Genomic DNA, 20,098 nt, shown 5'->3' on the forward strand with positions numbered 1-20,098 from the left:
TTTTGTTTCTTTTTTAACTTTAGGGGCTCAAAAATTTTTTTTTTTTTTTTTTTTTTTTTTTTTTTTTTGAAAACTTCTGAGACTAATCTCAAAATTTCAGAGTTTTTTTTATCCCTCCTTTTTTCGTTGCCCCGTCTCGGCTTTCTTCCAATCAAATATATTTCTCTGGTATAATTTCTACTGGGCCAATCAGTGAACAGGAGAAGTCGTGACGATGACGTCGATTTCCTGCGGCGCTTTAGAATTGTAGTCTGTGTAGTTTTAGCAATAGCATCGGATAAGTGAACAAACCCGAACAAAGTCCGTGGTGGCCAAACTTCCAAATACTGAATTAACATTAATTGCCATCTTATCCGAGCTTAGCAGTTCTATTTTTTCAGTGGACAGTGCCTATTTATTTACAAAGTCGGCAATTTCCGGTAAGCTAGCGCCTTACATAGGTCACGTGCAAACGTTAGCCATCGTTTCTAAATAGTCGAGAGTTGGGACACTCTGAACGAAGCTATAAGCTTAGAGGAAGAGGCCGATTTTTGCTAAACTAGCTGTGACTCACCGTGTACCCAGCTCTGCTGCTCAGGTGCTCAGCAGCGACCAGCAGGGCGTTCAGCGTCGCCCCTCCGCTGCCCGGCGGCTCCTGGCGGTCCCTCACGGTCAAAAGCAACGCATTCCCAGCTAAGGTGCCGCGTTTCTGCCGCAACTCCAACTCTTCACACACAAGAGCACAAAATATTGGAAATCTGAATACTGCAACACCTCTGGATGCTGTGAATTAGTTAGTGTATCTGCTTTATCATTTTACTTTGGATTAGCGCTGAAAAAGTTAATCAGTTTGACGTGTTTATTGAAATAATCGTCAACTAATTTAATAGCCGATTAATAGTTAACTGGAGCACAGACTCAAAAAAGGCAATTTCCAGAAAGAAAAAAAGCATATTCAGAGCAGTAATTAAGTCAAAACTGTACAAAAAATATATACATTTTGCATTTAAGATCAAGAATTTTTTTGTAAATATGTGACAAAGTTTTAACTTCATCTGGCTTAAATTCTGTAAATAAAAGAAATCCAATTGAGCAAATATTGATTAGTTAATCCAAAAATTGGTCTTATATTTGTTGACTGTATAAATAAAAACTCACTGTAGCTAATCACTCCTGAGGTTCAGTTTAAACAGTTAAATTTGTAAAAGAAAAAAAAAAAGTTTATCTTATTTGACTTACTATTTTAATTCAGTAACTTTATAAATAACAAAAAATACCCCAAACTACAATGACGCTCTAGTTTCACCCTTGGCACTAATTTAATCTCATCTTTGTCTTTTGTAAAACGATCATATAGTTAAGAGCATATCCATTTCGTACATCAGCGACACCCTCAGGTCGACTGATGCAACTGCACAATATAAAGATTCCTCTAAGATCGTAAATTGAACAGATGCTTCTCACCTCTCTGGAAAGCGTACACACTGTCTTTGTGTTGGCAGGTAAGGACGACCACCGTCCACGGAAAGTCGCCTTTCCGCGACATCTTCCCCCGGTTAAAGTGGACACAACAGAAGTTGTTTGACTGGTTTAACTACCAATCCTTAAGCAAACTGCGCACGAAGAAGCATCAACGACTAGTTAACCAAACTAGCAAAAGCGGGGCGGGTTAGAGGATCTTCAGGAGGAATAAAGTAAAACCAACACCTGTCGGCATTAAACGCGTTCATTTTTAGATATTGTTAAAATGCAGCGACTCTTAAAAAGAGTATAAATCTGATCCATGGCGTCTGTTTAACCCTTGCCCATTTGTATCGGAATAGCATGACTGCGCGGGCTTCCGTAAGGGTTTGTTTTCTACTACCTGCCCGTCCGTTGGGGCGGTGTATCAAAGTAAAAAAGCGCCTTCAGTTCAGTTTAATGGGGAAAATTTAATCAAACTAATGAGACATCTATTTCCTTAAACTTTTTTACTTGCAGGCTAATCTAATTACTTAATTCAATTCTGCACACAAAACAGCTTTCCAAAATTAAAGTGTCTTTAATTGCATAAGCAACTTAAAATCTCACTTGATTTCATGTAATTCTTCTGGAATGAAGTCCAAGAACTGAACAAACATGCGCTAATCAGGATTAGGTCCACAGATTATTCAGCATGTCTGAGAAAATACCACATTAGTAAAAATTTGAGACCACTCATAAGACATTCAGTTAATATTTAATAGAAAAAAAAGCCAAGAAGTCAAGCCACAAATCATAATCCTGACTCTCCAGGATGTAAAAATAAACAGTTAAAACATGTTTAATGAGCTATACAACAGAATTCAGTAGTATTTATATACACATATACATTAAAATTCGTTCCTGGGTAGAGACACATGGCATGCTCAGTCATCTTCCTCATCCTCGGCAGGCAGAGGTCTGGACCTGAGCAAAACAAAGACGTATGAGATTAAACTGAGAACTAGACCAAAAACCACCTGCTGGAGTTTCATTCTGTGAGAAAGATTGCCAATCATCTGAAAAGAGAGTAATCAAAATGTGTTGGAAAGATGGAGATCAAATGAAGAAAAATAATCTTTTTTTTCACCCACATGTTGGAAAAACGTGAGGAAAGAAACATTTGCTCATTTACGTTTTTGCTCAAAGGAAAAGAGGGGAAAAAAACCCATCCAGAAGTTAAGGCTTTCCAGAGTAATTCAGATTTCTCAGTAAAAAAAGCAACCATATCACTGACATACCGATGTTAACAGCATTATATTGTGCATCCCAAATCTCAGCAGAGGTTAAATCAAAAAAAAAAAATAAAATGGTTGGAATCCAAACAAAAACACAATCCTCATCAAATCAAACCTCATTAACACCAGGGTTTGTACTTTTCTTACACTTAAATTTAAGCAGTTGAAATTTCCCACCACACATTTGGGATAAAAATAAAACAAATGAACTAAAAAATAAATAAATTCACTAGTATGTCATTTATTACTGTTGTTGACGTCTTGTGATGGTATCCGACATTCTGCAGCAACTAAAATAGAACAAAATTGTATGTCTCGCATATGGTTTGGTCATTCTACCTGACCTAATACAGGATAAGTTTAATCTGATTTAACTTCAGACAGAGACAGAAAAAGTTTGTCTTTTTATTATAAAAATGTCTACTCAACTGTAGATGAAGTCTAATTTTAGGCTTTCGGGCTGCACTGATTGCAGTTTTATGGACGATTTTTAAAAAAGCACCTTCCAAATACCAAATTGAAATGCAAGCATTTCAAGGATTTCAATCACCTGTACGACCTCTGAAACGCACAAACCATTTTACCTGAAGTAAACATCTCAAATGAATGAATGCTCAAACTTTACAAAAAAGCTCTGCAACGTGTTAAAATCTGTAGTCGATATGAAACACGCCTCTAACTGCAGTTGTATCGCATCTCAATGTTTTTAAACGGTGAGGATAAAATCAGTCAGCTCAGCATCGTCTTTATCTGCCAACTCAGAAATCTGACCGGATACCAATCTACGGTTTCAACAAACATACTTCCTGCTGGCCTTCGACATGCCGCTGCCGCCGGCCTCCTCTTCATCAGACTCTGTGGGTTTCTGGTTCTCCTTCTCGGGCTTTCTAGGCGGCCCGCCAAAGAAATCCCCGATGCCTTTCTGCCAGGTGGGGGTCGGGCGGGGACACACGGGGTTCCCGCCGGCATATTTGTTCTTTGCTGTGGAACAAACTTCAGTGTCAGTTGCGTCATGTACAGTCGGCGTTCAGCTGTGACTGGGTGAACTCGGACTGACCCGGGTTGGACGAGTGGCCGTTGGACAACGACGACGCGTTGGCTGAACTGGAGCCCAGTGACTTACGAGGCGCAGACGCTGCAACAGCTGGAAAATAAGATGCGACAGACTGATGAGACAGAGAGAGAAACACACTTGGAAGAACCACCTCATGTATTTCTCTTGATTATGATGCAAAAATTGCAAATGGATACAGTTTTATTCTCGAAAATAGAAACATTTTGAAACAATTTAGATATTTTCAGGATTTCATCGTCACATGGTTATGCATTTTATAACTTTCAAGAATATTTCCTATATTCTTGGTACAGAACCTGCATTACTGAAATGACTGGTGATTATTAACCAATTAACTGAAGAACTAAGAGTTACATTTCACTCAAAAATAGGGGAACATAGTTGCTTTTCCATCATTTCATTTTTTTTTCTATAGTTCCAGACCAGGAAAATCCTTCAAGCAATTTCCATACTTTTGTGAATGAAACTATGTAACCATAACTAAAGCCTGAGCATTTATGCGCAACAGCTCTGTATATATCAGATTTATAAAAGGTATTGATCAAATTATACAGTTTAAACATACTAAATAAGTGAAAATGAGATTTATTTTTACGCCGAATTTGCAAAAACATTTAATAAAATAGAAATATCTTGTTTATTATATTTCATCATTAATCTATCTCTTGTTATTAGCGTGAACAGACGTAATTATGAAACTTCTGAATGGAGTTTGGTGGAACATTCATACAGAGACGCTCTGAGGCGCTAAAAACTGGCGCCACTTTGGCAGAAAGCTCAAAACGAAACAAGACAAACATTTTTGTCAGATGACAAGGTGTCAGATAGGTCCGAATCTGTTGGAATAAACAATCTTTTACAATTACAACGACCTTTAGAGTGTTTTAATATGTTGTTTTATTCAGTATGAGCCGAAAAGTGCGGAACCAGTCTCCTGTTGGCGGGCGGCTGTTTAAAGATGCACCAGCAGCCGATTATTTAACTCATTGACAGTTACAGTAATGACATGTGGGAGGAAATAAAATACATCTAATACAAACTTAATCTAAAAAATGTAAGACGTCTTCTTTATGTCGGTTAATGAAGCATGTCTGACGGATTCCAGGTCACCAGATTTAATACAAAAATCAAGATTTTTAAACAATACGAAATTAAAAAATGCCTTGGAAGAATTTAAATAAATCTCGCTACTTTTACCTTTTCTGTATGATGCAGGAACACTGTCGGCTTTAGTCCTCACCATGTTGGCGGCGACCTTGTACAGTAAATCGATGATTCAGATAAAATTATACCGAGTAAAGAAAAGCGTCCCGCCTCCGTTTAAAACCATCTGCGGATGGGGCGGGAGATTTCTTCTTCTCTTCCGTTCATGGGACAACATGACGCGAGTCTGCGGCCCAGCGGTGTAGATGTGCTACAGCAGCTCTTAGAGTTTAAGCGGTAGAAAGAGCTCTTTAAACGTCTTTTTCTCACACCAAAAATCCATATGTCATCCTTCGCTGTATCCATACACCATCTTTGTGGTGCTTTCTTTTGCAGACTATTTGCACACAGAAATGCAAATAGTTTGGTAAACAAGTGAACTACCACGACGACAAACATTTCTTCGTATATTTATTATTCTATATAAAACTTACAAATCTTATGTAACCTAAAGTTCTGTTTAGAGATAACGACCATCCTAACAGCATGTACATGATTACGAGAAGATTAAATGGAAGAAGGACAGATATTTAATTTAAAAAAAGTCATCTTCAGATGGACTGAAGGGTCTGCGCGTTTGGTGTCCTTTCCCCTTCCAAGATGGCGGCCTCGCTGACGTGTTACTGCAGCTTAGACAGGCGACTGTGGGGTGTTTTATACCTCCTGGTGTTCCGTAGTGGCGGTTAGCGGCTGCAGGAGGATCGAAAACTAAACATATTCATCAGTTTTTGAGGATCCTCTTTACTTTCAGGGTTTGTATAACTTTCTTATCCAAAATCCTTTAAGATTCCGGAAAACTTTCATGTTGTTCACGACACTTTTCTGGCTTCTCGGGAACTTTAAACCTCCAGTAGCTCACAAACGTTAGCTAGTTAACGTTGACTAGTTGTAGCTGGGTTGGTCAGATTGATCAATATAAACCAACAAACTTTTAGTGTAATGGTTAAAAACTGATGTTTGCTGCGGGGAGATTTGTTATATTTGTTTGCATTTAAATTATTTTTTCAGCAAATTTAGTTTCGTTGTGATATAAACAAATAACACCTGAGTTTTTATATCCTCACCAAGAATCTGAAAACTACAATAAAACCTAATTATAATACAACATTCATGCATAGAGTGACTTGGAGTGCCTTATAAAATAAACATACTTTAAATAAAGCATACACGAAAAGACAATAATGAAAAAGACATGAATTGTTTTAATTTAAAGTTTCAATGAATTTATTTTCCAGCATTTCAACGTTTTTGGGGAGTTTTAGAAATAAAATTCTGCTCGACAGAGGAAAAAACTGAGAATTTTTCCAGAAACTCTGTTTTTAATGAGTTCAGTGATGAATGTGCACATCAAAGAGATCCTCTCTTCATCTTTGCTCTGCAGAGACTCAGCTGCTTTGGTACAAGTGAAGTTTATAGTTCAACTTCTGAACTTATAATTTCTCAAATTGTTGCTGCTATGTTTGCTTTAAATTACCGCATCTAAACTTCTCTGTAATATGTTAAAACCTCAGATGCTGGATTAGTTTTTAATGTGGAAAGTTCATGGGTTTTTTGATTGGTAACCACATTGAGGTGTGTTTGTTTTAACCTCCAGCTGCTGCCATGGAGGAGGTGACGCGCCTGGTGTCAACCGGAGACTGTGTGAAGATCTGGGATGCGGTTTCCATGGCGACTCTGGAGCAGTTTAACCCCCACAGCGGCAGCCATCCCGTTGCTCAGGCCTGCTGGAGCTCCAACAGTATCCTGATGAATGGTTGCAGCTGAGATCTGGATGGAAGAAAATGGATAATCTTACGCTTCATGGGGGGGGGGGAGGGTTTCTATATTCTCTAGTATATATTTATTCAAATTTTATTCATTTATTTTTTAAATTAAATTTGCAGAAAAACATCAAAAACATTGGAATTACTACTTTGTTTATCCCAAAGGGAAGTTAAATGTCAAAACTTATATCATCCAAGTTTCCTCAAAGACGCATTGTGGATGGTGATGCGGTGATGCTGTGGGCAGGAAGGAGCTCCAGTAGCAGTCAGTCTCGCAACGAGCCTGACGAGGCCTCTGATTGAAGACTGTATGACAGCTCAATATCTTGCCAGCATAGATTATATTCCACATTAACATGTCCGGGTTGATACCATCAGTTGTTGACAAACATTGCTAATCCGCCTCATTTACTTCTGCTACATCTCTTTAAAGCAGGGGTGGGCAATCCATGTCCTTGAGGGCCGGTGTCCTGCAACTCTTAGATGTCTCTCAGGTTCAACACGCTTCAATCAAATTCTTGAATCACCTCCTAAGTGCAGTCAGGTTCTCCAGAGTCCTGCTAATGACCTCATTATTTGACTCAGGTGTTTTGAAGTAGAGACAGATGTAAAGGTTGCAGGAGACCGGCCCCCAAGGCCTGGAGTTGCTCACCCCCGTTTTAAAGGGACACTATTAATGTAAAATCAACTTTTTTGAGCTATACACCATGTTATAATGTTAATCCCTCATCCAAAACAAACCTGGAGTGTTGCTTTATGTTTGGGAAATCCTTTTATCTCCATGGCAACCATTCAGCTGTACAAAACGTCTGGGTGGACCTAGCCCCACCTTCCAGGTGCAGCTTCTCCCCTGAGCTGCATTTTAAAAGCTTCAGAGCTTTTGCCTCACAGAGCAGCCCTCCCCTGCAACTCGGCTCCTTCAGACTAGCCAGCAGCAATTAGCAAACACCTTGTTGAACTGCACATTGCTGAGCTCTTTATATGAGCCTCTTCTCAGTGAAATGCTGGTAAAAATGATGCTGAAGGGTTAATAGAGGATCGATGTTGTGCTGACTTCCTGAAGGCGGAGTTTCAGAAAGAGCAGGAGTCATTAAAGAGACAGAGGCCCAACTTGATTGTGCTGCAAAATGGGATTATGTGACTGGAAAGCATATATCACTTCCCCTTTAAATCTTATACACTCTGGACAGGTTACTAGTCCATCACAGGACAAACGACCATGCACACACACACACACACACACACACACACACACACACTCACAAATTAGAGAATCTAACAGTTGTGCTTTAGAAATGTGGGAGGAAGTCAGAGTCCTCAGAGAGAACCAATGTTGCTCCTCATATTAATGTTTTTCTGTAACTTCAGTGTTTTATTCTTATTCCTAGCCGACCAAGTTAAAAATGTCTCCATCCTTGACCCAGTTCCCTCAGATCAGTATCTGGTGAGTGCCAGCAGCAGCGGAGACAAGCTGGTGGTTTCCAGCCTCAAGTCGGCTCCTGTTCCAGTGGTTGAACTGGCCGATGGGGTGAGTCCTCTCTGGTCGTCTCATCTTTGAGCTAAATTTAAAACCAGAGGAAAAAAAAAAAAAATCACTGAGACCACCAGTAGGGGGCGACAGAGCTGTCAGCCAGAGGCCCAACGCATTTTCGGGTAAAGAAATGTTTAAAGTTCAGAGGAATTTTAAAAATATGACTAGGCAAATATGTGTTATAGGAAGACATTATCATCAACACCTAACACCAACAAAAAAATGAAAACTTAAAAAAGGCAAACATAAAAATAACACAATTAACATAAATATCAATGGTTTCATCCTAATTAAAGTGTTTTTTATCTAGCCTGGTGGAGGCGCAAGTCAAGCCTGGTGGCCCGCCAGGCTTATGATACACTGGGGGAAATGCTGTCAGAGGTTTAAAATGTCTATTATGATCATTATTATAAGTTTTTTATTAAAATGTTTCCTACATTCTTGTTTCTGATGCAGAAAAAACAGACCCGGGTGTGTCTGAGTTCCTCATCCCAGTTTCTGGTCAGTGGCGGTCTGGACCAGTGTGTCCACATGTGGGACCTGAAGTCCAAGAGGCTGCACCGCTCCCTCAAAGTAAGAAGACCTCAGCGCACAGAAACCCACCCGACCCACCAGCTGGGAGTCTGAGCTGCTGATGCTTCCTGTTTCTGTCTCAGGACCACAAAGAAGAGGTCACCTGCGTGTCCTTCAACGCTAACGACAGCTGCATCGTCTCCGGCTCCACCAGCGGCGACCTGGTCCTGCACAGCCTGACCACCAACCTGTCCAGCAGAGCTTTCGGCCACGGCAGCAACCAGGTGAGACTGATTCTCATCTGGGGTTTGAATTCAATCATAAGTAATTATTAATTGTGATTAAAAAGTTATTCAAATAATCAATTTAGTCATCGATTAATCGTTAACTGATGGAGTTTACAGATTCAGAAAAAGGTCATTTGCTAAAAGAATGAAACCGTCAGAGAGGCAAATAAGCCAAAACTGTATAAAAAATATAAACATTTTGCATTTAAAGTAAAAACAAATATTTATAAATATGTTTTACCCAAAACTCTTCAAATAGCAGTTTTGGCTTCACCTGATACAAATTATGTAAAATAATAAATAGCAGGTCAGTCCTGCATTGTATTGATGTTAAATCAAGCAGAAAGATTTGAGCTTTCCACATGTTGATAAATGCTATGGTAATACATTTTAGGCAATAAAATCTTAGATTCTTATTTAAAAAGGAATTTAATTATTTGTTTTCATTTCTGGAATATATTTCTAATATTGCATAGAGTAAGCTGAAGTAGTTAACTGATAAATGAATGTGCCAATTTTATTATCAGACTAATCGATTAATTGTCAGAATAATCGATTAGTAAAATAATTGTTAGTTGCAGCCCTAATCACAAGTGAAATTAGATTTACACAACATTCATAGCCAACATGAATGATGCTCTTGATAAACATTCACATTTATAAAAGGACACCAGACACATAAAGAAGTCTGATTCATGTCACTAAACTCCACATAGGAACTGCATTTAATCATATTTTTAAATGTATTGATTTCTTTGAACAAACGGCAGAGAAAATATCAATTCCAACAATATACGGACAGTTAAACATCATTAATTGGAATATATTGTGAAAACGATAAATCAAAAATCTTATGATACGTAATTTATAACGATAAACGATACATTAAATGCCCACCCCTCCCTATTCTTCCTCTCCAGCCCATCCACGACCTGCGGCTGTCCACGGTGAAGCGCTCGCTGCTGGGAAGCGTGTCTGATGGCGGCACCATGGTGCTGTGGGACGCCAACACTCAGAGGGAGCTGCAGGTGTTCGACGCCGCCCATAAGGCACCCGGCTCGGGGTTGGCCTTCTCCCCGACCAGCGACCTGCTTGTCGTCAGCGTCGGCCTCGATAAGAAGATCATCTGCTACGACACGGCCAGCAAACTGTGAGTTCTGCTCGCTTTGAGACATCGGTCCAGTTCTGATGCTTCACGCTGATGCAATGAGATCTGGAACATGTCCGTGTTGAATTGTTCACCCTGCAGAGTCCTGCGGGCGATCCGTGTGGACGGCCCTCTGACCTCGGTGGACTTCACGCTGGACGGCACCGGCCTGGTGGTCGGGTCCACTCAGGGGAAAATCTACCAGTACGACCTGAGGAACTCCAGCAGCCCCACCAGAGTCACAGTGGCCCACAAAACCTCCGTCACCTGCCTGCGTTTCCAGAGTAACGCCAGCAAACTCAAGGTGGAGTAAGATCTGGATTATCAGAGTAGGGATGCAAGCAATTAATAATCTTACAATAAATTGTCGATTAATGTGTTATTAGATTAAAATTGGTTCCAATGAAAACGTCTGATTAGGCCTTATTTTAGTGTTGTAGTTTGGCCGCCATCCAGCAGAGGGCGCCGCTGCTCATTCGTAATAAACAAAGCCTTTGATACAGAAACAAAGATGGCGGCCAAACCAGAACGGGAAAGAGAAACGGTCCAAACAGAGTCCGGTGTGGGATGGAAATTCACTTTATGCGGTTCAGTTTTAAAATATAAACACTCGACAAGTTAAGTTTCATCTTAATGTCGTTCATTCAGCCGAGATGCATAACGGAGCAGCGACAGCATCCTAAAATTTACTGATGTGCTCCGGAGGCCAGGAGGACGTGATAACAGAAGAGCGGAGGAGATAACACAGGGAAATTATAACATGATCGAAAAAAAGATGATGCCAATAATCAAGATGGCTTTTTAAGACTTCATGGAGCGAAGTTCTAACATCCCTTCAAAAGCAACTACGGACAGTATTTATTTATTAACATATCTCCGTTTGAAGTGTTTCACATATTGGTTTTCTTTTATTTTTCTATTCATCAACCCAAGAGGTTGCCGTTTTGTTATATTTTATAAATATGTCTAATTTCAATAATGTTTAGAAAACACGCTTATGTTTATTCAGTCAGTATTTATTACAACCGACTCAAAATAATGTCTAAATTTTTTTATGTTTTTAATTTAACCTATTAAGAAAAATTTAGCCCTTTATGTTATGGAAAGATGGTGTAAGAGAAAACTCAAGTTTTTAAGAAAATAGCCACTGATCAAGTAATCGTTAAATAAGATCAATTAACTCTAAATTAACTCATTAATCGACAACTTGCTTCCCTCAGAAACATTTACACTCATGACCTGATTCTTTCTCTTCAGTCCAGTAGACTGGGGTCTGCCAGGACTTCCAGTTCAAAGAGATCCAGTTCCAAACTGGGCAGTCAGCCTGACCCCGCCCCCAGCGCAGGCCCCGCCCCCCAGAAACAGGTCACCTGCACAGGTAACCCGCAACTGTCCTTTCCTGCTGTCTGACCTAAATGCTTCAGTTAGAGCGGTTCATGTGTGGGAGAATTGTTGAGAAGATAAAAGTGTTTTTCATTCTTTAAATTAAAAAAGTATAGAATTAATTTGTTAAGCAAATTCAATGAGGTTTGATTACGATTGTTTTCTTTGGAGCGTATCTGCAGACTCTGCTGCAAAGATTTGTTTTAGAAAAATATACTGTTTTGATTTTGCTCAAACTGTACATATTTAAAACAGTGAAGGTATAATAAGCTTGTGTTTCCAGCTGTACTTTAATTTCTAAATAAAAGTTGCTTATCAAGCTTCAGCAGGTCTGTGGGCCCGAAGCATCAGGGTTGAGAAACCTGCATAAAATGTGCTGCCTTTCCCAAATCACATCTCCTTGTGGATAAACAGAAAGTCTCCAGGTTTGAAAAACAAGCTTCCAGAAAAATAGATGGAATAACATCTAAATTATATTATTTTCCAGGCTATAACAATTTCTAAATAAATTTGACTTATTTTCCAGTGCTTTTTTTCCCACTTCTTGTCCCATTTTTTGACTAATGCGCCCTATAATCTAGAGTGACATAAAGTCAGGAAAATATTTTATAAAGAGGGAAACAGCTCTTTACCATAGATAAAATAATAATCCAACTTTAGCTGGAGACCATTTTCTACATCTGGACAAAGTGGAAAAATTAATCTTTGTGTTAAAATTTCCTTTTTGGTTCTTATTGGAATAAAGTCCAGTCATTTCTGAACTGAAAGAAGAAAAACTTGAAAGTTTTACTCCAATAATTTTCCCAGGAATGTGATCTACTGCCATTTCTAAAAACAAATAAGGCTCAAAAATCTTAAACTCTTAAATTCTTTTCTCGGATTTTAAGCTCCTGATTGTTTGAATGGGATTTATCTTGAATCCTGTTCTGCATAACAAACACATACAGAAGAATGAACCAAAGAAATAAAAAGTATAACCCTGAACAAAATGCTTAAATAATGGTGATTAGTATACAAAATAAAAACTATTAATACATCCTCAACAGAAGGCAGTGTTGAGAAATTAAGCGCTTCCCAAAACACTTGTTTGGAAAGTTCTGGTTCTGTGAGGATTTTCCTCTTCAAAACATGTTTCATCCCGTTTTCCGAGAAGAAAATCCAGACAGTGATTGGAGTGTTCTGTCCAGCAGAGGGCACCAGCGCGGAGGTGATGTGTCGTGAGGGTGAAGGCCAGCAGGGGGCAGAGCAACATCCTCAGGGGGAGAAGTTTGGGATGGTGGGACGGAACAGTCTGGACGTCTTCTCTCCTCCTCGCGAAGGTCAAAAAATCTAATTTTTATAAATTAACATTTATTTCTGAATTTATATTTACTTTAATAAGACAGAAAATATAAAATCAGTACAGAACTTTCTTAAGATTGCATTCTGTGTAATGGCCAGCAGAGGGCATCTCAAGCCTTTCTTCTGTTGTGTAAATTTGGGAAAATTTTACAATTTCCATGATTAATATGTTAAAGGCCATCACAGCACAATGGTGGTTTGTTCTGCTGCTAATAATTATGAAGCTGTCTCACATTTTCTTTCTCTGTTTAACTTTTAAATCTACATTTTTATGCTCCATCCCAGCTGCAGACAGATGTGTTTAATTTGGTTTCTCTGCTGCTGCTGCAGGTCCAGACCCAGGGACTCAGGGCGTAGTAGGAGACGCTTCCTTTGGAAGATCACAGGGTACCGCAGGACGCATCACTTCCTTCCACCTCCTCATAATTTGTCTGGTTCTGGATTAACGCCCTGTCTGTGTTTCCATAGTTACCGGTGTGGAGAGCGAAGGTCAGCAGCTGGTGGGACGGGCCAGCCTGGACATCTTCTCTCCGGTCAGAGAAGGTCAGAGTTTTACTGGAAACCTTGTTCTGATGCGAGTTTTCAGCAGATTAATCTACATGTGTTTGCCTGTTGCCATGGCGATGACCTCTCTGGCTGCTGTCAGACTCTCACTCAGGTGGTGGCTCACAGCGACGGACGCCCCTGGGGACCCACCGGGGCGCCACTGGGGGCCGGTCCTACAGCCCGCTGTCCATCTTCCTGTCCCCGCAGACGATCAAAGAGGAAGAGCCGACCAACGCCGCCGCTGCCGCCGCCGCCGCCGGCTTTGAGCCATCTGACAGGAAGGTGATGACCATATTTAGTCAGGAGGATTACCAAACTTTTTCTTCAACAAGCATTAAGAAACCTACAGAAAACTCTACAAAATGTAAACAAACATCAGCTTTTACAGTGTTTTTTTATTTATTATTCAATAATTATTACATTAATTTAGCATAAATGCTGATTTTAGATGGTCATGTGTTCTTTTTTATCAGATAAATATTTTATGACTTTATTACCAGATCAAAAGAAAACATGTAATATTTCACATTAATCACATAACATTTTATTTTATTCTCCCAGTCCTTCTGGTCTTTTTCTTGTCTGAATCTTTTCCATTTTCTGATTGCGCCGTTAGTTTGACGAGCAAAGATGAATTTAGCTGGCAGCCAATCAGAAAATGAGCGTCAGAAATAATTATTTTAACTTGTATTTTAAAAAGATTGTTGTACAATAAAAATGATGATAAATTTAAAAATAAAAGCTTTTTTAAAAATGTTTTTTCTCATCTTCTCCAACTTTCTGAGGCCCCCACTTTGATAAACTCTGGTCTGAAGCAAAGGTTTGACCTCTGACCTCTGTTGTTTCAGCCTGAGAGGAGCAGTGGCTCCAGCCAGGAAGGGGAAGCTCCGACTCTGCCCACCACAACCCAGCAGACCAATCAGAGTCAGGCGGTGACGCCTTTCTACACTCCAGAACCGAGCCTCCGTGGAGCCAACGGCATTCAGACTCAGCTCAGTTACGGCTCATCTGCCGCCGCAGCAGCAGGTACAGCTTGGTTTCCATGGTTACGGCATCAGTCTGGGTCCATTTCTAATATCCTGATTCCTGCGTTAAGCTTCAGGTTCAGCTGCGATGGCAGCGGCTTGCTCGTCTCTGTCCCAGAACATCGCAGACGTGGTCGGACAGGACGGCGCCGCTCCGCTCACGTCCCTGCAGATCCACTTCATCCAGAACATGATCCACGAAACGCTGGAGGAGTTCAGGTGTCCAAACTTTTTATCACTTGCACTCAAAACTATTAGCGGGTCAAAAATAAAATCATTTTTAAAAACTAAAAAAAACAACATTTTTTTATTTACTCAACAATAAATTAAGCATAAGCTATCTATATTAAACATTTTTTGTAGGAATGGTGTTGATAGAAAACTTTAACTGTTGTATGTTTTTCTTCTTTAATGAAAGGCACCCAGTTATTTTTGAAGAATCCTGAGAAACATTTTCTATTTTCAGCAATAAAAACAGAATCTAGTTCAGTCTCCATCTGAAAACACCTGCTGTATGTAGCCAAGTCTTAATACAGCAATTAAAAGCAGGCTGTGGTTCACCAAGGTTTACTTTAAAGTTTGTCGATGAGTAGATATGGTCTTAGTCGCCATGACAACAGAAGGAAACCAGAAAGGTTGGAAAAGTTGATTGCTTTGTGTTGCATCTAACATTTTTCTAAGTAGATTTTAATTTAAAAGTTGTATTTTTGTCCTAATTTATTCTTGAATTGTGGTTGGGGGGAGGTTGCAAATAAATCAGTCCAGGGACCGTAAATGGCCCCCGCTCCCCACTTTGACCAACGTTAGTTGAAAAGCTTCCTCACCTGAGCAGAAAACTGGAAAACGCTGAATTTAAAGGTTGTTTTTTTCCTGTGACGTTAGGACCGCCTGTCACCAGGACATCCTCAACCTGCAGGTGGAAATGATCCGGCAGTTTTACATCCAGCTGGTAAAAGCTTTTCATTCTGAGGATTTATGTTCAATTTGGTCCTTTTATTTAGCTAAAACCGGTGACGTTCATTTGACATGTTGTTCCAGACGGAGATCCACGGTCTGATTGAGAAATATTCTGTCAACGAGTCTCTGGTGGAGGAGATCGAGAGGCTGCGGGAGGAAAACCGCCAGCTCAAAGCGAACTACTGAGCTGCTGTCATCCAGCCTTTAGCCCCGAGTTGAGTCTGACAGGCTGCAGTGCCTTCATCCCAAACTGCTTATTCTGTTTGTCTGCATCAAAATCAGTAAATGACCGACAGAAACCAGCATTTTGACTCAACGTGTTATGTTGTAATTTAATATTTTGTCTGTTGATGCATGAAATTGTGAGCGGTTCGTCTGTGTGTTTGTGTTTTTATCAAGAAACATCTTGGGTGAAAAATAGAGAATTGTAAAAGAGAAGCTGTTTTTCCACTACAAATTAAATTTGTTCGGAAGTTTCTTAATATGAATCTTAAATAAATTGACTTATTTAAAAACAATCTGGAGAGTCATCTGTCACTTGTAATTAACTAAAACTAGAAGTTTACATACACCAAATCAAGACATGCAACTTTTTTTCCTCTAAAGTTAAAACAAACTTTTCTTGTTTTAGGTCAGAATTACCAGTGTTATTTGTATTTGTTAAATGCCACAATAATGAGAATCTCATATGTATTTATTACTATTAAAAATCAGAAGTTTACATTTAACGCTTTTATTTCAATTAAATTTGAGTTTTGGTCAGAGTTTGGAGGATTATCATCCAAACCTTCGGGACTCTGTCCCCAACGTCTGGGTTTTCTATTAACATGCGATTCATTTCGATTAAAAAAATGTAATTGAGTCCCACCACTACATACTTTATAGTGCTACTCAAGTACAATTAAAACGTATGGCATATTTACTAAAACTACTCGTAGAATTACGTTTAACAAGTTAATGTAATTAGTTACGCTTCAAAACTTATTAGTTTCACGTTCGTCACATTTATTTTTAGACGTTTTGGTCAGTGTTTGGAAGATTACCATCCAACCTTCGCGGCTCTTTGATTCTCAGCTGTCTGTACCAGTTTTATCGTCGTCGGCCTTTTTGTGTCCGTTTCAGGAGGTCACCATCTTGATATTCGCTACTCTTTGGTTGTTTACTCGGAGTTCCAGATTCTGCTTGTTTTCAAGGTTCAGATTTACAGACAAAGTTTGAACTTTAAATCAGCCTGTCTGAGCGGTCCACCCCAAGTTTATTTTCCACACAAACGGTTGCAAACAGGGCGAACCGAACCATTTTCCGGGTTTAACCGGGTTAAAGTTCGCCTTCGGTTCACCGGAGAGTCCGGAGGTCACCTGGACAGGTGAGAAGCTGCTGGTTTTAACTGGACAGAGTAGTCATTTTGTAACTATCCTGAGTCCAACTGAACCAACTGTGTGAACTTCCTGCTCGAACAGCTGTTTAACCTTCACCGTAGTACAAAGATATCCTTTTACATGTAATCTGAGCGAACCGAACGCCGTCTCTACTGCAGAGAGAACATGTATGGTGCAGAAATGCAAAAATATTGACTTATTTTCTGGTCCATTTCAACAGAATCTTCAGATATATTCATGCCGTTTTGTTTCGCAGCTCTTTGGATGATGGCCAACCCTCTGCGGTCTGAGGTGGTTCGGCTCTACAAGAACGTGAGTTTTCAGTTCTACATTATTAACCAATCAGTTGACAGATTATCAGTGAAGTCACTAAGGTGAAGACGCAGAACAGCCAATAAGCTTCCTGTGATTTCTATTCATTTAATAAATGGAGAGTTTGTGTTAGGCTCGGAGTGAATCAGAGGTCCAAATGTCACGGTTCTGTTGCACTTTAACTTTTCTCTCATGATCATCAAGCAAAATATGACCCCTTATTCTAGTTCTGATGTAATAAAACAACCTGAGACAACACAAAGATGAAGGCGGTTTACAGGTGACCTGATATGCTTATTTGAACATGTTAGGTCTTGTTAGTCTGCTCAGTTCTCCTTATTTTGAGCTATTTTAGGGCTCTTGTAACTTTAAATCCAAATAAGCTGCTGCTGGCTACATCACTAACCAAGGGTTTTACACTGACATGTGAAAATGGCTGCAAGTGGATAAACAGTTACACTGTACAACCGTACATCTTTGAAAAGCAGAAATAGAAACTCCGGAACAACCAACAAGAATTTAGCAAGTAGTTTCTGAATGGTAAGTCCAGAACAAAACACTTCTCTTTTCCAGCAGCCATTGTACAGTGCATACAGTGGTAAAAGCAGCTGACCAAACATGCTGGAACTCAGCTAGGGTTGCTAGGTAACCGGTGGGGTTCTGCCAGGGTTGCTAGGTAATGAGCAGAGTTTTTCTAGGGTTGCTAGATTTATTAGGGTTTTTTTTTTTTTTAATGGCTCATTTTCCAGACACCAAAAATGTTTTTACTTATTGCCAAAAAACAGCTGGGTGTTTTTAGAAGCAGTTGAGACCAAAATGGAAGTACAAAAAATATGCGAAATATGAATATGTCCCCTTTAAATTTAATTCACCAATCTTCATCCTCAGCTCCTCTACCTCGGCCGGGAATACCCGAAAGGCGGTGACTACTTCAGGGACCGTCTGAGAGCGGCGTTTACCAAGAACAAGTCGGTCCAGGACCCAGAGCAGATCAAGGCCATGATCGCCCGGGGGGAGTACGTGGCGCGGGAGCTGGAGGCGCTCTACTACCTGAGGAAGTACCGGGCGATGAAGAAGCGTTACTACGAGGAGTGAAGACGCTCCGCAAAGACTCACATAGAAAAAAAGAAAATAGAAACATTTTTATTTAAGAACAGATCAAACAACAGCAGCTTCAACTGACCCTGCAGAGTTTAATATATATAAAAAAAAATACAAAGGGAATAACAGTCTAAAAATAATGGATCAGTTATTCTTTAGAAAACGGGGAGGAGTTTCGGGTCACAGCGTAGGGGGCGCTAGAGAGTCTCCATCAGCCAGGTTGGCCCTGCAGATAGGACAGGTGGAGTTGTCCTGTCAGGGGGAAACAGGCAGGTTAATACAGAGATGTTCATCACAGACAGACATCTCACTCTGTTAGAAAATCAGCAGGGTTTATCTAAAGCAGGCGTGTCCAAACGTTTTGTTATATGAGAAAAAACTGTTGAGTCAGACAAAAAAAAATTAAAAATCAAGCAAATAAAGTAGTCTTTTTTTGTTTTGTTATTCTTTGCAAGTTTACTGTACGAACAATTTAGGGGGAAACAGTGATTAAAAGCTTTACATAAAAGAGAAAACACAATTAAGGCTGAAACGATTAACCGTGATTAATTGATTATTTAAATAATATAAATATATAATAATAATACAGACTCAAAAGAAGGACATTTGCTGAATAAAGAAGATCTTCAGACAATTAAACCCAAACTGTATAAAAAGATACTCATTTTGCTTTTAAGGTGAAAAATCTTTTCTATCTGTAAATGTGTTACAAAGAACTCATCAACTAGCATTGGTTTAGCTTCACCTGGTTCAAATTCTGTAAAATAAACAAATCTTCAATTCAGCACCTTTATATTCCAATTACTAATCAGTTAATTGATAAGTCCAGCAGAACTGGATGAGCTTTTTATGTTAGAAGTATTTTTTTAGCTGCAACTGATCAGCAGAATAATATACTGCTGCATTTTAGGTAATAAAATGTTTTCCTTTTCACTAAACGGAACTGAATTGTTTATTCACATTTTCTAATGCATTTATAATGTGTAAAAAAGGCTCAAGTGTTTAAATGAAAACCCTGGAAAATGTGAGATTAATCGTCAGATTAATCGATAAATTACTAAAATAACCGTTATGCATTCTACATTTTAAGGGTCTGGAGATAATTTAGCAACTTGACAATAAAAACTTGGGTGTTTGTTTCTCTGTGCCTGTACCTTTAACCACCTGTCGATGCATTGGACGTGGTAGTCATGGAAACAGGGCAGCATCCTCAGCTTGTCCTTGTCAGCGTATTCGCAGAAACATATCTGACACCTGCGGATAGGTGAAACAGAGAGGCAGTTTTAAATCTTCCGGTTCGGGTCGGGTCGGACCGAACTGGACCAGACCGGGTTCTGGACTCACTGGGTGTTCCCGCTGTTGGTCGCAGAGCAGAAGTTTTTGGTTGGAAACCTCTGGATTTCCCTGCGACTCATTTTCTTTGACACAACGGCGCCCTGCCGCTCTTCGAACTCCAGGAGAGCCTGAGAGGAGAAGAAAGGAATCGTGGTAACCCCTTACCGCAGTTACCACGGAAACCAGGCGTTTCCATGGCTCCCTGCTCTGGGGGGAACTTTCCGGAACTTTCCGGAAAGAAAGAAAAAAACAACAACAAAAAAAACCCCGCCGTTGTTCGGAGACGACATTGGGTTCGGCTTGGTTTCTCACCTCGTAGTCGTTCCCCTGGAGATCTTCTGCGAAGTCAGGTAACCTGCTCCTCCTTCGGCCCCGCCCACGCCGCATGTGCTGACCAATCAGATCTATGGAAACACACCAGGTGCATTGGTTAAAACAAACAAATCAGATGCTAGTTTATATCATCTCTATGATGTGTAATAT

General features: G+C 39.8%; 5 protein-coding genes across 10 annotated transcripts in view; 2 read left to right on the plus strand and 3 right to left on the minus strand.

Annotated features, from left to right (window-relative positions):
* The window catches only part of fcsk (fucose kinase), a 22,223-nt gene extending 20,679 nt beyond the window's left edge, over positions 1 to 1,544 (minus strand). Inside the window, exons 1-2 of the mRNA XM_015045291.1 lie at positions 1,444 to 1,544; positions 554 to 705 (exon numbers count right to left, since the gene is read on the minus strand). Of these exons, the coding sequence (XP_014900777.1) occupies positions 554 to 705; positions 1,444 to 1,525 (234 nt within the window). The 5' untranslated portion in view covers positions 1,526 to 1,544. The remainder of the gene's footprint in view (positions 1 to 553; positions 706 to 1,443) is intronic.
* A 644-nt stretch (positions 1,545 to 2,188) lies between these two features.
* Positions 2,189 to 5,147, minus strand: pclaf (PCNA clamp associated factor). Its single transcript, XM_015045294.1, has 4 exons — positions 4,990 to 5,147; positions 3,775 to 3,861; positions 3,521 to 3,698; positions 2,189 to 2,406 (listed from the first exon to the last, which is right to left on the minus strand). Exons 1-4 carry the CDS (start codon positions 5,033 to 5,035, stop codon positions 2,367 to 2,369), a joined length of 351 nt encoding a protein of 116 aa, XP_014900780.1. The 5' UTR covers positions 5,036 to 5,147; the 3' UTR covers positions 2,189 to 2,366.
* A 492-nt stretch (positions 5,148 to 5,639) lies between these two features.
* Positions 5,640 to 16,006, plus strand: nedd1 (NEDD1 gamma-tubulin ring complex targeting factor). Of its 4 annotated transcripts, none has more exons than XM_015045295.1 (16): positions 5,640 to 5,747; positions 6,590 to 6,733; positions 8,192 to 8,286; positions 8,746 to 8,862; positions 8,946 to 9,086; positions 10,010 to 10,239; positions 10,339 to 10,540; positions 11,494 to 11,614; positions 12,807 to 12,938; positions 13,291 to 13,347; positions 13,429 to 13,503; positions 13,607 to 13,788; positions 14,355 to 14,539; positions 14,601 to 14,750; positions 15,414 to 15,480; positions 15,570 to 16,006. In XM_015045295.1, exons 2-16 carry the CDS (start codon positions 6,598 to 6,600, stop codon positions 15,672 to 15,674), a joined length of 1,995 nt encoding a protein of 664 aa, XP_014900781.1. In that variant the 5' UTR covers positions 5,640 to 5,747; positions 6,590 to 6,597; the 3' UTR covers positions 15,675 to 16,006. The 4 variants fall into 4 exon arrangements, with proteins under 4 accessions (XP_014900781.1, XP_014900783.1, XP_014900782.1 ...); XM_015045297.1 differs by having other exon boundaries at positions 14,355 to 14,532; positions 14,603 to 14,750; XM_015045296.1 differs by having other exon boundaries at positions 12,810 to 12,938.
* A 550-nt stretch (positions 16,007 to 16,556) lies between these two features.
* On the plus strand, positions 16,557 to 18,397 carry lyrm5b (LYR motif containing 5b). 3 transcript variants are annotated; one of them, XM_015045303.1, is made up of 4 exons: positions 16,557 to 16,854; positions 16,949 to 17,034; positions 17,124 to 17,179; positions 18,068 to 18,397. In XM_015045303.1, the coding sequence occupies exons 3-4, from the start codon at positions 17,132 to 17,134 to the stop codon at positions 18,272 to 18,274; spliced, it is 255 nt and encodes an 84-aa protein (XP_014900789.1). In that variant the 5' UTR covers positions 16,557 to 16,854; positions 16,949 to 17,034; positions 17,124 to 17,131; the 3' UTR covers positions 18,275 to 18,397. The 3 variants fall into 3 exon arrangements, with proteins under 3 accessions (XP_014900789.1, XP_014900787.1, XP_014900788.1); XM_015045301.1 differs by lacking the exon at positions 16,949 to 17,034 and having other exon boundaries at positions 16,768 to 16,854; positions 17,088 to 17,179; XM_015045302.1 differs by lacking the exon at positions 16,949 to 17,034 and having other exon boundaries at positions 16,769 to 16,854.
* LOC106955233 (RING finger protein 44) lies at positions 18,307 to 20,090 on the minus strand. The gene is made up of 4 exons (XM_015045299.1): positions 19,928 to 20,090; positions 19,625 to 19,743; positions 19,435 to 19,534; positions 18,307 to 18,532 (listed from the first exon to the last, which is right to left on the minus strand). The coding sequence occupies exons 1-4, from the start codon at positions 20,000 to 20,002 to the stop codon at positions 18,461 to 18,463; spliced, it is 366 nt and encodes a 121-aa protein (XP_014900785.1). The 5' UTR covers positions 20,003 to 20,090; the 3' UTR covers positions 18,307 to 18,460.
* Positions 20,091 to 20,098: the final 8 nt, after the last annotated feature.

The sequence above is a fragment of the Poecilia latipinna genome, unplaced genomic scaffold (genome assembly GCF_001443285.1).
Source record: "Poecilia latipinna isolate Pla-1442-1.1 unplaced genomic scaffold, P_latipinna-1.0 Scaffold718, whole genome shotgun sequence".
Classification (NCBI taxonomy): Eukaryota; Metazoa; Chordata; class Actinopteri; order Cyprinodontiformes; family Poeciliidae; genus Poecilia; species Poecilia latipinna.

Excerpts from the sequence above, each read along its gene's own strand:
- LOC106955233 (XM_015045299.1), bottom strand. The coding sequence starts at position 20,002 with ATGCGGCGTGGGCGGGGCCGAAGGAGGAGCAGGTTACCTGACTTCGCA. Across the intron at positions 19,744-19,927 it reads TCCAGGGGAACGACTACGAG|GCTCTCCTGGAGTTCGAAGA; the intron begins GTGAGAAACCAA and ends TTCTCCTCTCAG. Across the intron at positions 19,535-19,624 it reads ACCAACAGCGGGAACACCCA|GTGTCAGATATGTTTCTGCG; the intron begins GTGAGTCCAGAA and ends ACCTATCCGCAG.
- lyrm5b (XM_015045301.1), top strand. The coding sequence starts at position 17,105 with ATGCCGTTTTGTTTCGCAGCTCTTTGGATGATGGCCAACCCTCTGCGG. Across the intron at positions 17,180-18,067 it reads TGGTTCGGCTCTACAAGAAC|CTCCTCTACCTCGGCCGGGA; the intron begins GTGAGTTTTCAG and ends CTTCATCCTCAG.
- nedd1 (XM_015045295.1), top strand. The coding sequence starts at position 6,598 with ATGGAGGAGGTGACGCGCCTGGTGTCAACCGGAGACTGTGTGAAGATC. Across the intron at positions 8,863-8,945 it reads GGCTGCACCGCTCCCTCAAA|GACCACAAAGAAGAGGTCAC; the intron begins GTAAGAAGACCT and ends TTTCTGTCTCAG. Across the intron at positions 10,541-11,493 it reads GTAACGCCAGCAAACTCAAG|TCCAGTAGACTGGGGTCTGC; the intron begins GTGGAGTAAGAT and ends CTTTCTCTTCAG.
- pclaf (XM_015045294.1), bottom strand. The coding sequence starts at position 5,035 with ATGGTGAGGACTAAAGCCGACAGTGTTCCTGCATCATACAGAAAAG. Across the intron at positions 3,699-3,774 it reads CGGCCACTCGTCCAACCCGG|CAAAGAACAAATATGCCGGC; the intron begins GTCAGTCCGAGT and ends TTTGTTCCACAG. Across the intron at positions 2,407-3,520 it reads ATGTCGAAGGCCAGCAGGAA|GTCCAGACCTCTGCCTGCCG; the intron begins GTATGTTTGTTG and ends TGTTTTGCTCAG.